The sequence below is a fragment of the Rana temporaria genome, unplaced genomic scaffold (assembly GCF_905171775.1).
Source record: "Rana temporaria unplaced genomic scaffold, aRanTem1.1, whole genome shotgun sequence".
NCBI lineage: Eukaryota > Metazoa > Chordata > Amphibia > Anura > Ranidae > Rana > Rana temporaria.
Genome location: NW_024404869.1, coordinates 2,730 through 17,268, shown reverse-complemented (window position 1 = coordinate 17,268; position 14,539 = coordinate 2,730). Strand labels below are relative to the sequence as shown.

General features: G+C 51.9%; 1 protein-coding gene across 2 annotated transcripts; it reads left to right on the top strand.

Moving 5' to 3' along the window:
* Nucleotides 1–242: 242 nt before the first annotated feature.
* On the top strand, nucleotides 243–14,264 carry LOC120924229 (reticulocalbin-2-like). Of its 2 annotated transcripts, XM_040335100.1 has the most exons (6): nucleotides 712–914; nucleotides 4,941–5,046; nucleotides 9,014–9,087; nucleotides 9,270–9,392; nucleotides 10,062–10,175; nucleotides 14,133–14,264. In XM_040335100.1, exons 3-6 carry the CDS (start codon nucleotides 9,037–9,039, stop codon nucleotides 14,247–14,249), a joined length of 405 nt encoding a protein of 134 aa, XP_040191034.1. In that variant the 5' UTR covers nucleotides 712–914; nucleotides 4,941–5,046; nucleotides 9,014–9,036; the 3' UTR covers nucleotides 14,250–14,264. The 2 variants fall into 2 exon arrangements, with proteins under 2 accessions (XP_040191033.1, XP_040191034.1); XM_040335099.1 differs by lacking the exons at nucleotides 10,062–10,175; nucleotides 14,133–14,264 and having other exon boundaries at nucleotides 243–914; nucleotides 9,270–9,317.
* Nucleotides 14,265–14,539: the final 275 nt, after the last annotated feature.

Below are 14,539 nucleotides of genomic sequence, written 5' to 3'. Positions count from 1 at the left end.
CTCCTCCTCTTCCCAGACTCTTCTCTCCTCCTCTTCCCAGACTCTTCTCTCCTCCTTCCCAGACTCTTCTCTCCTCCTCCTCCCAGACTCTTCTCTCCTCCTCCTCCCCAGACTCTTCTCTCCTCCTCCTCCTCCTCCCAGACTCTTCTCTCTTCCTCCTTCCCAGACTCTTCTCTCCTTCTCCTTCCCAGACTCTTCTCTCCTCCTCTTCCCAGACTCTTCTCTCCTCCTCCTCTTCCCGGATCTCCATTGTAATGGGAATGTTCTTCCTCTTCCCAGACTCTTCTCTCCTCCTCTCCTCTTCCCAGACTCTTCTCTCTTCCTCCTCTTCCCGGATCTCCATTGTAATGGGAATGTTCTTCCTCTTCCCAGACTCTTCTCTCCTCCTCTCCTCTTCCCAGACTCTTCTCTCTTCCTCCTCTTCCCGGATCTCCATTGTAATGGGAATGTTCTTCCTCTTCCCAGACTCTTCTCTCCTCCTCTCCTCTTCCCAGACTCTTCTCTCTTCCTCCTCTTCCCGGATCTCCATTGTAATGGGAATGTTCTTCCTCTTCCCAGACTCTTCTCTCCTCCTCTCCTCTTCCCAGACTCTTCTCTCTTCCTCCTCTTCCCGGATCTCCATTGTAATGGGAATGTTCTTCCTCTTCCCAGACTCTTCTCTCCTCCTCTCCTCTTCCCAGACTCTTCTCTCTTCCTCCTCTTCCCGGATCTCCATTGTAATGGGAATGTTCTTCCTCTCCCCAGGGATTCCATCGAGAATGATGATGATGAATGTATTGGTGGTGTTTGTATCCCTGAGCCTGACTCTGAGCTCCTCCCACCTGCACGGCTCCTCCCATCACCCCAGCGAGGAGCACTACGGGAACGAGGAGCACAACCCCGACTATGACAAGAAGATGTTCCTGGGAGGGGAGGTACAGAGGAAATGGGCGGGGCTTCCCTTTATATATTGTATATTCTGTTATTCAATGTACCAGCCCCCGCCCTAAGCCACGCCCGGCTGGCGCGTTTCCCCCGAAGAAGCTTATTTGTGGGAGTGGCTAAGGCTAAAGGACATGGAAACCTTCTGGGTAAATAATCAGATTATTAGAAAGACAATCCGAGTGATGAGAATAACAACACAAGCAAACCTACGAGACCAAAAACCAAATAAAAGTGCCCCCCCCCCGACCTTCTATCCCAGCCGACCGGCCACAATGTCTGCAGGTGCTGGTGAGGGAAGAATAGAGGCCTCCAGGATTACGTCCCTTCTGGGCGAAACATGTCAGAGGGGCTTCTCCTAGGGGTGGAGACAAAACTGAGGCCATATTTTATGAAGAGGAGATCACTATATGCCGAGGCAGTTTGTAGATGGGGGCCAATTTGTTGTTGTCCTCAATGACCCCCCCCCTCTTCCCCATCCAGAGAAGGGAACAAGGTCCTCCCACTCCCGGTGTCCCCATCCAGAGAAGGGAACAAGGTCCTCCCACTCCCGGTGTCCCCATCGAGAGAAGGGAACAAGGTCCTCCCACTCCCCATGTCCCCATCCTCCCCATCCAGAGAAGGGAACAAGGTCCTCCCACTCCTGGTGTCCCCATCCTCCCCATCCAGAGAAAGGAACAAGGTCCTCCCACTCCCAGTGTCCCTGTCCAGAGAAGGGAACAAGGTCCTCCCACCCCCGGTGTCCCCATCCAGAGAAGGGAACAAGGTCCTCCCACTCCCGGTGTCCCCATCCTCCCCATCCAGAGAAGGGAACAAGGTCCTCCCACTTCCGGTGTCCCCATCCTCCTCCCCATCCATAGAAGGGAACAAGGTCCTCCCATTCCCGGTGTCCCCATCTAGAGAAGGGAACAAGGTCCTCCCATTCCCGGTGTCCCCATCCTCCCCATCCAGAGAAGGGAACCAGGTCCTCCCATTCCCGGTGTCCCCATCTAGAGAAGGGAACAAGGTCCTCCCACTCCTGGTGTCCCCATCCAGAGAAGGGAACAAGGTCCTCCCACTCCCGGTGTCCCATCCAGAGAAGGGAACAAGGTCCTCCCACTCCCGGTGTCCCCATCCAGAGAAGGGAACAAGGTCCTCCCACTCCCGTTGTCCCCATCCAGAGAAGGGAACAAGGTCCTCCCACTCCCGGTGTCCCCATCCTCCTCCCCATCCAGAGAAGGGAACAAGGTCCTCCCACTCCCGGTGTCCCCATCCTCCTCCCCATCCAGAGAAAGGAACAAGGTCCTCCCACTCCCAGTGTCCCCGTCCAGAGAAGGGAACAAGGTCCTCCCACCCCCGGTGTCCCCATCCAGAGAAGGGAACAAGGTCCTCCCACTCCCGGTGTCCCCATCCTCCCCATCCAGAGAAGGGAACAAGGTCCTCCCACTTCCGGTGTCCCCATCCTCCTCCCCATCCATAGAAGGGAACAAGGTCCTCCCATTCCCGGTGTCCCCATCTAGAGAAGGGAACAAGGTCCTCCCATTCCCGGTGTCCCCATCCTCCCCATCCAGAGAAGGGAACCAGGTCCTCCCATTCCCGGTGTCCCCATCTAGAGAAGGGAACAAGGTCCTCCCACTCCTGGTGTCCCCATCCAGAGAAGGGAACAAGGTCCTCCCACTCCCGGTGTCCCATCCAGAGAAGGGAACAAGGTCCTCCCACTCCCGGTGTCCCCATCCAGAGAAGGGAACAAGGTCCTCCCACTCCCGTTGTCCCCATCCAGAGAAGGGAACAAGGTCCTCCCACTCCCGTTGTCCCCATCCAGAGAAGGGAACCAGGTCCTCCCACTCCCAGTGTCCCCAACCAGAGAAAGGAACAAGGTCCTCCCACTCCCGTTGTCCCCATCCAGAGAAGGGAACAAGGTCCTCCCACTCCCGTTGTCCCCATCCAGAGAAGGGAACCAGGTCCTCCCACTCCCAGTGTCCCCAACCAGAGAAAGGAACAAGGTCCTCCCACTCCCGGTGTCCCCATCCTACCCATCCAGAGAAGGGAACAAGGTCCTCCCACTCCCGGTGTCCTCATCCAGAGAAGGGAACAAGGTCCTCCCACTCCCGGTGTCCCCATCCAGAGAAGGGAACAAGGTCCTCCCACTCCCGGTGTCCCCATCCAGAGAAGGGAACAAGGTCCTCCCACTCCCGGTGTCCCCATCCAGAGAAGGGAACAAGGTCCTCCCACTCCTGGTGTCCCCATCCAGAGAAGGGAACAAGGTCCTCCCACTCCCGGTGTCCCCATCCAGAGAAGGGAACAAGGTCCTCCCACTCCCGGTGTCCCCATCCTCCCCATCCAGAGAAGGGAACAAGGTCCTCCCACTCCCGGTGTCCCCATCCAGAGAAGGGAACAAGATCCTCCCACTCCCGGTGTCCCCATCCAGAGAAGGGAACAAGGTCCTCCCACTCCCGGTGTCCCCATCCTCCCCATCCAGAGAAGGGAACAAGGTCCTCCCACTCCCGGTGTCCCCATCCAGAGAAGGGAACAAGGTCCTCCCACTCCCGGTGTCCCCATCCAGAGAAGGGAACAAGGTCCTCCCACTCCCAGGGTCCCCATCCTCCTCCCCATCCAGAGAAGGGAACAAGGTCCTCCCACTCCCGGTGTCCCCATCCTCCTCCCCATCCAGAGAAGGGAACAAGGTCCTCCCACTCCCGGTGTCCCCATCCAGAGAAGGGAACAAGGTCCTCCCACTCCCGGTGTCCCCATCCAGAGAAGGGAACAAGGTCCTCCCACTCCCAGGGTCCCCATCCAGAGAAGGGAACAAGGTGCTCCCACCCCCAAATGGAACATGGCGTATACTGACCATGTGGGAAGAAGATTTCTTCCAGTTTCGAACGGCCCCACTGGTATTTATCTTATATATATATCTTTTGTGGCCCCAACAAATCCCCAGTGCCGCGGGGGCCACAAAAGATATATACTTCGATTCCTGCTGTCTCTGAGTGGAAGGAGGGGGCGGGCTCCGACAGAGACTGTTTACCACGTGATCAGCCATGTCCAATGATAGGTGGCACTGATATGCAGCACTGATGGACATTGATAGGCGGCACTGATGGGCACTCGTGGATGGTGGGCACTGATGGGTAGTGCAGTGGTTAGCACTTTCACCTAGCAGCAATGGGGTTGCTGGTTCAAATACTGACCATGACACCATCTGCCTGGAGTTTGCATGTTCTCCCTGTGCCTGCGTGGGTTTCCTCCAGGGTACTCCGGTTTCCTCCCACACTCCAAAGACAAGCTGGCAGGTTAATCAGATCCTGTCTATAAATTGGCCCTAGTATGTGTTTGCAAGCGCGTCAGGACCCTTCGGAGTAAGACCGCGCTATATCAAGATACCTTTCAATTAGAGCTACACGATTAATCGCGGAGAGAATCGCGATCTCGATTCTCTCCGCCTGCGATCTCCCCGCGGGATGACCTGCGATTCTTCTGTTTCACGGCTGGTTCCACGTAACCAGCGTGGAACGCAAATGGCGCCGATATCGGAACCAACGTCAGCAGCCTGCGCCGCTGGATGGATGCCTGGGCTTCTCTTGCAGATCTGTACAACTGTAGTGTGTATCCATGCGCCACCCAGTGGTTGCTGACGGTACTGCTTCTGATATATAAAAAGAGACCAGTGATATTTCTATAATGTTAAAGACCATATAACTCCTATGAAAAAGCAAAAAATAAAAACCGCAGAGGTGATCAAATATCACCAAAAGAAAGCTCTATTTGTAGGAACAAAATTATACAATTTTTGTTTGGGTGCAGTGCAGCACGACCGCGCAATTGTCATTTAAACAGCGACAACGCACAAAGCTGAAAATTGGCCTGGGCAGGAAGGGGGGTAGGTACCCCCCCTGGTATGAAAGTGGTTAAGTTACATTAGTGAAATAAATGAACTTTTGCGCGATATTCAAATTTTTGGAGTTTCACCCGTCTATAGGAATCATTAGAGGTGAATGTGTCGTCTGTCTGACCAATCACAGCTCTCTTTGTTCTTCTCTAAGGAAGAAGCGGAAGAATTCGCTGAACTGAGTCCAGAGGAACAGCTGAAGAGATTGAAATCCATCATCAAAAAGATCGACATTGATGGCGACGGATTCCTCAGTGAAGGTAACGCCAATCGTCAAAGCGGAAGTGTGTAATGACAATGACTCCCTCCCCCAACAAGAGACCACCCCCCCCAAACAAGAGACCACCCCCCCAACAAGAGACCACCCCCCCAACAAGAGACCACCCCCCCAACAAGAGACCACCCCCCCCAACAAGAGACCACCCCCCCAACAAGAGACCACCCCCCCAAACAAGAGACCCCCCCCAACAAGAGACCACCCCCCCCAACAAGAGACCACCCCCCCCAACAAGAGACCCTCCCCCAAACAAGAGACCACCCCCCCCAACAAGAGACCACCCCCCCCAACAAGAGACCACCCCCCCAAACAAGAGACCCTCCCCCCACAAGCAAGAGACCACCCCCCCAAACAAGAGACCACCCCCCCAAACATGAGACCCTCCCCTCACAAACAAGAGACCACCCCCCCAAACAAGAGACCACCCCCCCAAACAAGAGACCCTCCCCCCACAAGCAAGAGATCCCCCCCCCAACAAGAGACCACCCCCCAAACAAGAGACCACCCCCCCAAACAAGAGACCCTCCCCCCACAAGCAAGAGATCCCCCCCCCTCAACCCTAAAAAAAAGATCGACATTGATGGCGACGGATTCCTCAGTGAAGGTAAAGCCAATCGTCAAAGCGGAAGTGTCTGAGTGTGTAATGACAATGACTCCTCCCCCAAACAAGAGACCACCCCCCCAAACAAGAGACCACCCCCCCAAACAAGAGACCCTCCCCTCACAAACAAGAGACCCTCCCCCCACAAACAAGAGACCCTCCCCTTACAAACAAGAGACCCTCCCCCCCAAACAAGAGACCCTCCCCCCAACAAGAGACCACCCCCCAAACAAGAGACCCTCCCCCCACAAACAAGAGACCCTCCCCCCACAAACAAGAGACCCTCCCCCCACAAACAAGAGACCCTCCCCCCACAAACAAGAGACCCTCCCCCCCACAAACAAGAGACCACCCCCCCAAACAAGAGACCCTCCCCTCACAAGCAAGAGATCCCCCCCCCCCTCAACCCTAACCCCCTAACCCTCTAACCCTAAAAAAAAGATCGATATTGATGGCGACGGATTCCTCAGTGAAGGTAAAGTCAATCGTCAAAGCGGAAGTGTCTGAGTGTGTAATGACAGTGGCCCAGATTCAGGTAGCCTTGCGCTTTTTTTGCGTAGGCGCAGGGCACCGTTTTTGCCCTGCGCCCCCGCAAATTTTCAGTAGCAGTAGCTCAGTAAATTGCGCGGGTGCTCCGGCAAAATGCCCGGCGTAAGCGCGCGCAATTTAAATGATCCCGTAGGGGGCGGGAATCATTTAAATTAGGCGCGTTCCCGCGCCGAGCGTAGTGCGCATGCTCCATCGGGAAACTTTCCCGACGTGCATTGCGGTAAATGACGTCGCAAGGACGTCATTTGCTTCAAAGTGAACGTGAACGGCGTCCAGCGGCGTCCAGCCTTAGGCTAAACACGCCGTACGCAAACGACGTAAACTGCATACGCAGGGCTCGCGTAGGGTAGTGAATCGGCGTTAGTATGCAATTTGCATACTATACGCTGACCACAACGGGAACGCCACCTAGCGGCCATCGCAAGAATGCAGCCTAAGATATGCGGGCATAAGAGCCTTATGCCACGCATATCTTAGGCTGCAGTCGGCGTAACGAGCTTTCTGAATACAGAACACTCGTTACGCCCGGGCAAGTAAGCAATTGCGCTGCGTAACTATGGTTACACAGGCGCAATTGCTTCTTGAATCTGGGCCAATGACTCCCCCCCCCCCCCCCCCCCAAACAAGAGACCCCCCCCCCCCCAACCCTAACCCTCTAACCCTAAAAAAAAATTTGCCTAACTTTACTGTTGTCTTATTTTTTTTATTAAAAAAGTGATTTTTTTTTTCTTAAAAAAAAGTGCGCTTGTAAGACCGCTGCGCAAATACGGTGTGACAGAAAGTATTGCAATGACCACCATTTTATTCTCTAGGGTGTTAGAACAAAAAATATATATATATAGGCCCGGATTCACAAAGCACTGACGCCGACGTATCTCGAGATACGCCGTGTAAGTGCAAATATGCGCCGTCGTATCTATGCGCCGTGCCCACAAAACTAAGATACACCTAAAAACAGGCTTCATCCCACCGGCGTAACTTGCCTACGCCGGCGTAGAGTGGGCGCATATTTAAGCTGGACGCATTTGGCGCTCCCATTGATTTTCAATTAAAATATGCAAATGAGGGAGATACGCCGATTCACAAACGTACGTGCGCCCGACGCAGTGCGCGTAAAGTTCTACGTCCGGCGTAAAGTTAAGCCCCATAAAGGAGGTGTAACTCAGCAGCATCCATGCAACGGGCTGCACCAGGGAACACAAGCCGTCGTATTTTACGTCGTTTACGTTGGACGTGAATATGGCTGGGCGTAGGTTACATTCACGCTGTAGGCAGTGATCCCGCGTATCTTAGGGAGTAGTTCCGACGTGATTCTGAGCATGCGCACTGGGATGCGTCCACGGCACGGGGCATGCGCAGTTGGTCATACGTATCTGTCTGGCGCTCGACCCATCATTTGCATGGGGCCACGCCTCATTAGCATAGCTCACGCCCACTTCCACTTCCACCCACTTACGCCTAGGAAACCCAGCGCAGTTTTGGGAGCACTGGCTTTGTGAATTATGTGCTTGCCTCTCTGCGCTGCATCGGCGTAGTGTAAAGGAGATACGCTAGGGCGGCATAAATGTGCGCCGCTGTCTGTGAATCTGGGCCATAGTGTTTGGGGGAAGGAGATTGTTGGGGGGGGGTTGCAGGTTCTCTTTAATTACAACACTGAGGATGATTGTAGTAAATGTGGCCCCTCCAGCTTGGCAGTTCCCATGATATACCTTTCTATGAATCCTGTGTGTCTCATGTGGGGTGTCTCATGTGGTGTGTCTTGTGTGTGGGGTGTCTCATGTGGTGCGTCTCATGTGGTGCGTCTCTTGTGGGGCGTCTCTTGTGGGGCGTCTCTTGTGGGGTGTCTCTTGTGGGGCGTCTCTTGTGGGGCGTCTCTTGTGGGGTGTCTTGTGTGTGTGGGGCGTCTCATGTGGTGTGTCTTGTGTGTGGGGTGTCTCTTTTGGGGTGTCTCTTTTGGGGTGTCTCATGTGGGGCGTCTCTTGTGGGGCGTCTCTTGTGGTGCGTCTCTTGTGGGGCGTCTCATGTGGGGTGTCTCATGTGGGGTGTCTCATGTGGGGTGTCTCATGTGGGGTGTCTCATGTGGGGTGTCTCATGTGGGGTGTCTCATGTGGGGTGTCTCATGTGGGGTGTCTCTTTTGGGGTGTCTCATGTGGGGTGTCTCATGTGAGGTGTCTTTTGTGGGGTGTCTCATGTGGGGCGTCTCTTGTGGGGCGTCTCATGTGGGGCGTCTCATGTGGGGTGTCTCATGTGGGGTGTCTCATGTGAGGTGTCTCTTCTGGGGTGTCTCTTTTGGGGCGTCTCATGTGGGGCGTCTCATGTGGGGTGTCTCTTGTGGGGTGTCTCATCTGGGGCGTCTCATGGGGTGTCTCTTGTGGGGTGTCTCATGTGGGGCGTCTCTCTCATCCTGTAGAGGAGCTCAGTCTGTGGATTCAGATGTCCTTCAAGCATTATGTGTTGGAAGATACCAAGGAGCAGTTCTCGGAGGTGTCTCTTGTGGGGTGTCTCTTGTGGGGTGTCTTTTGTGGGGTGTCTCTTGTGGGGTGTCTCTTGTGGGGTGTCTCTTGTGGGGTGTCTCTTGTGGGGTGTCTCTTGTGGGGTGTCTCTTGTGGGGTGTCTCATGTGGGGTGTCTCTTCTGGGGTGTCTCTTTTGGGGTGTCTCTCTTGTGAGGTGTCTCTTCTGGGGTGTCTCATGCGGGGTGTCTCTTGTGAGGTGTCTCTTCTGGGGTGTCTCATGCGGGGTGTCTCTTGTGAGGTGTCTCTCCTGGGGTGTCTCATGCGGGGTGTCTCTCTCATCCTGTAGAGGAGCTCAGTCTGTGAATTCAGATGTCCTTCAAGCATTATGTGTTGGAAGATACCAAGGAGCAGTTCTCGGAGGTGGATCGTGTGGGGCGTCTCATGTGGGGTGTCTCTTTTGGGGTGTCTCTCTCTTGTGGGGTGTCTCTTTTGGGGTGTCTCATGCGGGGTGTCTCTCTCATCCTGTAGAGGAGCTCAGTCTGTGGATTCAGATGTCCTTCAAGCATTATGTGTTGGAAGATACCAAGGAGCAGTTCTCGGAGGTGGATCGGAATGGTGACGGGATCGTCACCTGGGAGGAGTACAACCTGCACATGTACGATCGAATCATCCATTACAATGAGGACACCGTCCTGGAGGATGACGAGGAGGAATCCTTCCGTCTGGTGAGTGACTCCAAGTCAACCTTGGATATATAGGACTGTCCTCCTCTTCTGGGGTCCCCCGCCAGCACTCTGGGTTCCACCCCCCACCAAGAGCCCCCCATAGAAGCCACTAGATATGGGGGGCACTTGTGTGAGCTCGCTCCTGAGCCCCACTCTGAGTATCCATAAGACACACAGAGCCAGGTTCAGCCCCACCCCCCACTCTGTCCTCACTGGCTCTGATTGACAGTAATGGGAGCCAATGGCTCCTATTTCTGTGTGCCAGTCAGTGGCGGGGCCCATCCATTAGGGGCGCAGGGGCACCACCCCCCCTAATCCATGCGCCCAGCCCCTAATCTACATGCAGGGCGCCTGACGCATGGATTTCAATTCATTTTTTTTTTAAGCATGTGATTAGAGAGAAGTGCCAAAATAGGCCCCGGTGGACATGGTTAAGGTTCATGTGTGTGTAAAGGCAGGCGTCCCAATACTTTTGACACTATATGTGTGTGTAAAGGCAGGCGTCCCAATACTTTTGACACTATATGTGTGTGTAAAGGCAGGTGTCCCAATACTTTTGACACTATAGGCATCTCCTCATCATCAGGTCTCTTCAGAGATGAAATATCTAAACCCGCCGACAGAAACTGCATCTCTTTTAATAAAAAGTGTTTTTGTCTTTCCGGAAAGATCCATCTGAGGGACAAGAAGAGGTTTGAGCGCGCGGACCGCCATGAGACCCCGGGATTGGATCTGAGGGAGTTTTCAGACTTCGAACATCCGGAGGAAACCGATTACATGACGGTGAGAGTCCAGAGAGTCTGACAACTCAGAGTCTGACAACTCACTGCACATCCCACAACAAGGCAGTGTCAGGCTCTTCATACTTGTAGTCTTGTTTCTTTGTTGCGTTCGTAAGGCTGGAATCTTTGTAACTTTGTATATTCTATATGTGACCCATAATACCCCTAGAGGCTGGAAATCACTGGAGTAGCAGTGGCGGGGCCCGTCCAATAGGGGCACACGGGCGCGGCCCCCCTATCCATGCATCCGGCCCCCTAATCTACATGCAGGGCACCAGACGCATGGATTCCAATGGGGGGTGTTTTTATTTGAAACATGTGATTAAAGCCTGAAGCTCTAATTGGCTTTTAAAAAGGGCGGGTTCGGGGCGCAGAGCATTGTGCCCCAAGCCCACCCAGTTCTGTGATAATAGCGAATGAATATTCACTATTGTCACACTGATCCTCCTCCTGGCAAATCGGTCCTGAGACCCCCCACACGATTGGCTAAAAGGACAGGCGATCCTATTGGATGCCTAGGAGGAGGAGGGAGGAGTCGCACTGCAGAAGCCACCATGATGCAGAGGAGGAGACAGGAGCACAAAGGAGTGACAAAAGCCATCACCCGTAGGAGCCCTGCCCACCCGCAGCCCAGATGGAGCAAGAGCGGGGCTGGATGACAGTCTGTGAGACCCCCCCCCGGGGTGTAGTAGTGGTGTTGTAGTGATGTAGTAGTAGTGTAGTTGAAGTAGTGGTGTAGTAGTAGTCTAGTAGTGGTGTTGTAGAAGTAGAGATGTAGTGATGTTGTAGTAGTGTAGTAATAGAGGTGTAGTAGTCTAGTAGTGGTGTTGTACAAGTAGAGGTGTAGTAGTGTAGTAGAGGTGTAGTGGTGTTGTAGAGATGTAGTGATGTAGTGGTGTAGTAGTAGTCTAGTAGTGGTGTTGTAGAAGTAGAGATGTAATGATGTAGTAGTAGTGGTGTAGTAGTAGTAGTAGTGATGTAGTAATAGTAGTGGTGTAGATGTAGTAGTAGTAGTAGTAGTGGTGGTGGTGTTGTAGTGATGTAGTAGTAGTAGTAGTAGCAGCAGTGGTGTTGTAGTGATGTAGTAGTAGTGGTGTAGTAGTAGTGGTAGTGTTGTAGTGATGTAGTAGTAGTGGTGTTGTAGTGTTGTAGTGATGTAGTAGTAGTGGTGGTGGTGTTGTAGTGATGTAGTAGTAGTAGTAGTAGTAGTGGTGGTGTTGTAGTGATGTAGTAGTAGTAGTAGTGGTGTAGTAGTAGTAGTAGTAGTAGTGGTGTAGTAGTAGTAGTAGTGGTGGTGATGTAGTAGTAGTGGTGTTGTAGAGATGTAGTAGTAGTAGTAGTGGTGTAGTAGTAGTAGTGGTAGTGGTGGTGTTGTAGTGATGTAGTAGTGGTGTTGTAGAGATGTAGTAGTAGTAGTAGTAGTAGTAGTGGTGTAGTAGTAGTAGTAGTAGTAGTAGTGGTAGTGGTGGTGTTGTAGTGATGTAGTAGTAGTAGTAGTGGTGTTGTAGTGATGTAGTAGTAGTGGTGGTGGTGATGTAGTAGTAGTAGTAATAGTAGTGGTGTAGTAGTAGTAGTGTTGTAGAGATGTAGTAGTGGTGTAGTAGTGATGTAGTAGTAGTGGTGTAGTAGTCTAGTAGTGGTGTTGTACAAGTAGAGGTGTAGTAGTGTAGTAGTAGTGGTGGTGTTGTAGTGATGTAGTAGTAGTAGTAGTGGTGTAGTAGTAGTAGTAGTAGTAGTGGTGTAGTAGTAGTAGTAGTGGTGGTGATGTAGTAGTAGTGGTGTTGTAGAGATGTAGTAGTAGTAGTAGTGGTGTAGTAGTGGTAGTGGTGGTGTTGTAGTGATGTAGTAGTGGTGTTGTAGAGATGTAGTAGTAGTAGTAGTAGTAGTAGTGGTGTAGTAGTAGTAGTAGTAGTGGTAGTGGTGGTGTTGTAGTGATGTAGTAGTAGTAGTAGTGGTGTTGTAGAGATGTAGTAGTAGTAGTAGTAGTAGTAGTAGTGGTGTAGTAGTAGTAGTAGTAGTAGTAGTGGTAGTGGTGGTGTTGTAGTGATGTAGTAGTAGTAGTAGTGGTGTTGTAGTGATGTAGTAGTAGTGGTGGTGGTGATGTAGTAGTAGTAGTAATAGTAGTGGTGTAGTAGTAGTAGTGTTGTAGAGATGTAGTAGTGGTGTAGTAGTGATGTAGTAGTAGTGGTGTAGTAGTCTAGTAGTGGTGTTGTACAAGTAGAGGTGTAGTAGTAGTAGTCTAGTAGAGGTGTAGTAGTAGTCTAGTAGTGGTGTTGTACAAGTAGAGATGTAATGATGTAGAAGTAGTGGTGATATAGTAGTAGTAGTGATGTAGTAGTAGTGGTGATGTAGTAGTAGTAGTGTTGTAGAGATGTAGTAGTAGTAGAGATGTAGTAGAGGTTAAGTAGCAGTGATTTCCATCATCCAATGTGACATGAGATAATATAAGGTGTATCTGGTTGGTACAGCCCGGACTCGTGTAACTTTATGTATAAACATGCTGAGCCCGGCATTCATCTGTATGTTGGTTTGGGGGGAGGTGTTGTAGTGATGTAGTAGTAGTAGTAGTAGTGTAGTTGTAGTAGTAGTAGTGGTGTAGTAGTGATGTAGTAGTAGTAGTAGTAGTAGTAGTAGTAGTGGTGTAGTAGTAGTAGTGGTGTAGTAGTAGTGGTGTAGTAGTGATGTAGTAGTAGTAGTAGTAGTAGTGGTGTTGTAGTGATGTAGTAGTAGTGTAGTTGTAGTAGTAGTGGTGTTGTAGAGATGCGGAGCCCGGCATTCATCTGTATGTTGGTTTGGGGGGAGGTGTTGTAGTGATGTAGTAGTAGTGTAGTTGTAGTAGTAGTGGTGTTGTAGAGATGCGGAGCCCGGCATTCATCTTTATGTTGTTTGGGGGGAGGTGTTGTAATTTTCCTGCAATGTGATTGGACGGAGATGTAGAGCATTCAGGTTCGGGACACGTCTTATAATTCAGAGCACCAGCGCCATCTTGTGGAGAGGGAGGGAAGTGCTGATGGGGAATACATTATAGGGGAGCACTGCACACCCCCCGACATATCTTGCTGGCCCCTATTGGGGAGAAAGTCATTGAAGGATTGGGGGTGGGGGAGGGGGAGGGGTCTGGCGGGGAGCGACGTGCCACACTATGACTTTGGGAGTTTGCAATATTTGCAGTAAAACGTTCTATATACATTAAACATGAAGGAAAGTCAGGGGGGGTTTTGGGACTTTCTATTTCCCCCGAGTGTCGCCGCTGTTGTTTGATTCTACAGGACATAGAAGGTAAGATGTTTGTAACCCAAAATAAATAACAAATAAAGATCCTGTTCCCGTAGAGCGGGGGGAGGGGAAACCTCGGTCCTCCAGCTGCGGTGAAACTACAAGTCCCAGGAGACATTGCAAGACCCCCGACCATCACAGGCATGACTCCTAGAGAATGAGGCATGATGGGATTTGTAGTTTCACCACAGCTGGAGGGCCGAGGTTGCCCACCTGTGCCTTAAAGCCTGTTACCCCCCTCCCCCGGGAGGAGAATAATCTCCTAGCAGGAAGATGGCACAACATGTGTTATGACCCTTCCCCCTGTAGCCCCGGGACATAGGGGGGGGGGTCTATTGGAGAGCAGAATGTGTATGGAGGGTCCCCCCCCCCCGGGAGGAGAATGGTCTCCTAGCAGGAAGATGGCACAACATGTGTTATGACCCTTCCCCCCCCTGTAGCCCCGGGACATAGGGGGGGGGTCTATTGGAGAGCAGACTGTGTATGGAGGGGTCACCCCCCCCCCCCGGAGGAGAATGGTCTCCTAGCAGGAAGATGGGGGGGGGGGGAGAACAGAAAGGTTGGATTATCTCCGAGAAATTAAATCCAAACATTTCCTAATATAGAGGGACGTGGACAATACAAGAAGAATGTTTTATGTTGTGTGGCAATAAAGTTGAGTGAATTGTCGGTTCCATTGCAGGAATTCGTTATTGAAGGAGCGCTAGAAGAACACGACAAGGACGGCGACGGGTTTGTGAGTCTAGAAGAATATCTCGGGGAATATTCCCAGGATCCAGGTATGAGGACCAGAGACTAGGGGCCACACCAACCCACCCACATATCTCTACAGGGGGGGCAGGGCCGCCATCAGGAATTATGGGGCCCCTTACGCTTCAGGCATGGGCCCCCTGGAGCAGAGAACGGGGGGGGGGGGGGGCCCTTTAGTAAAAACAAAAAAGAATATTAAGGACATTTTTTTTTTATTAAAAAAAAAGGGGGGGGGACCTCTGAGACAAAAAAAATATATATAATTTTTTTTTATATATATATAAAAAAAGGGGGTTGCCATCCAGGGCCTGGGGACCTCCGGGCCCCTTACAGGTGTAC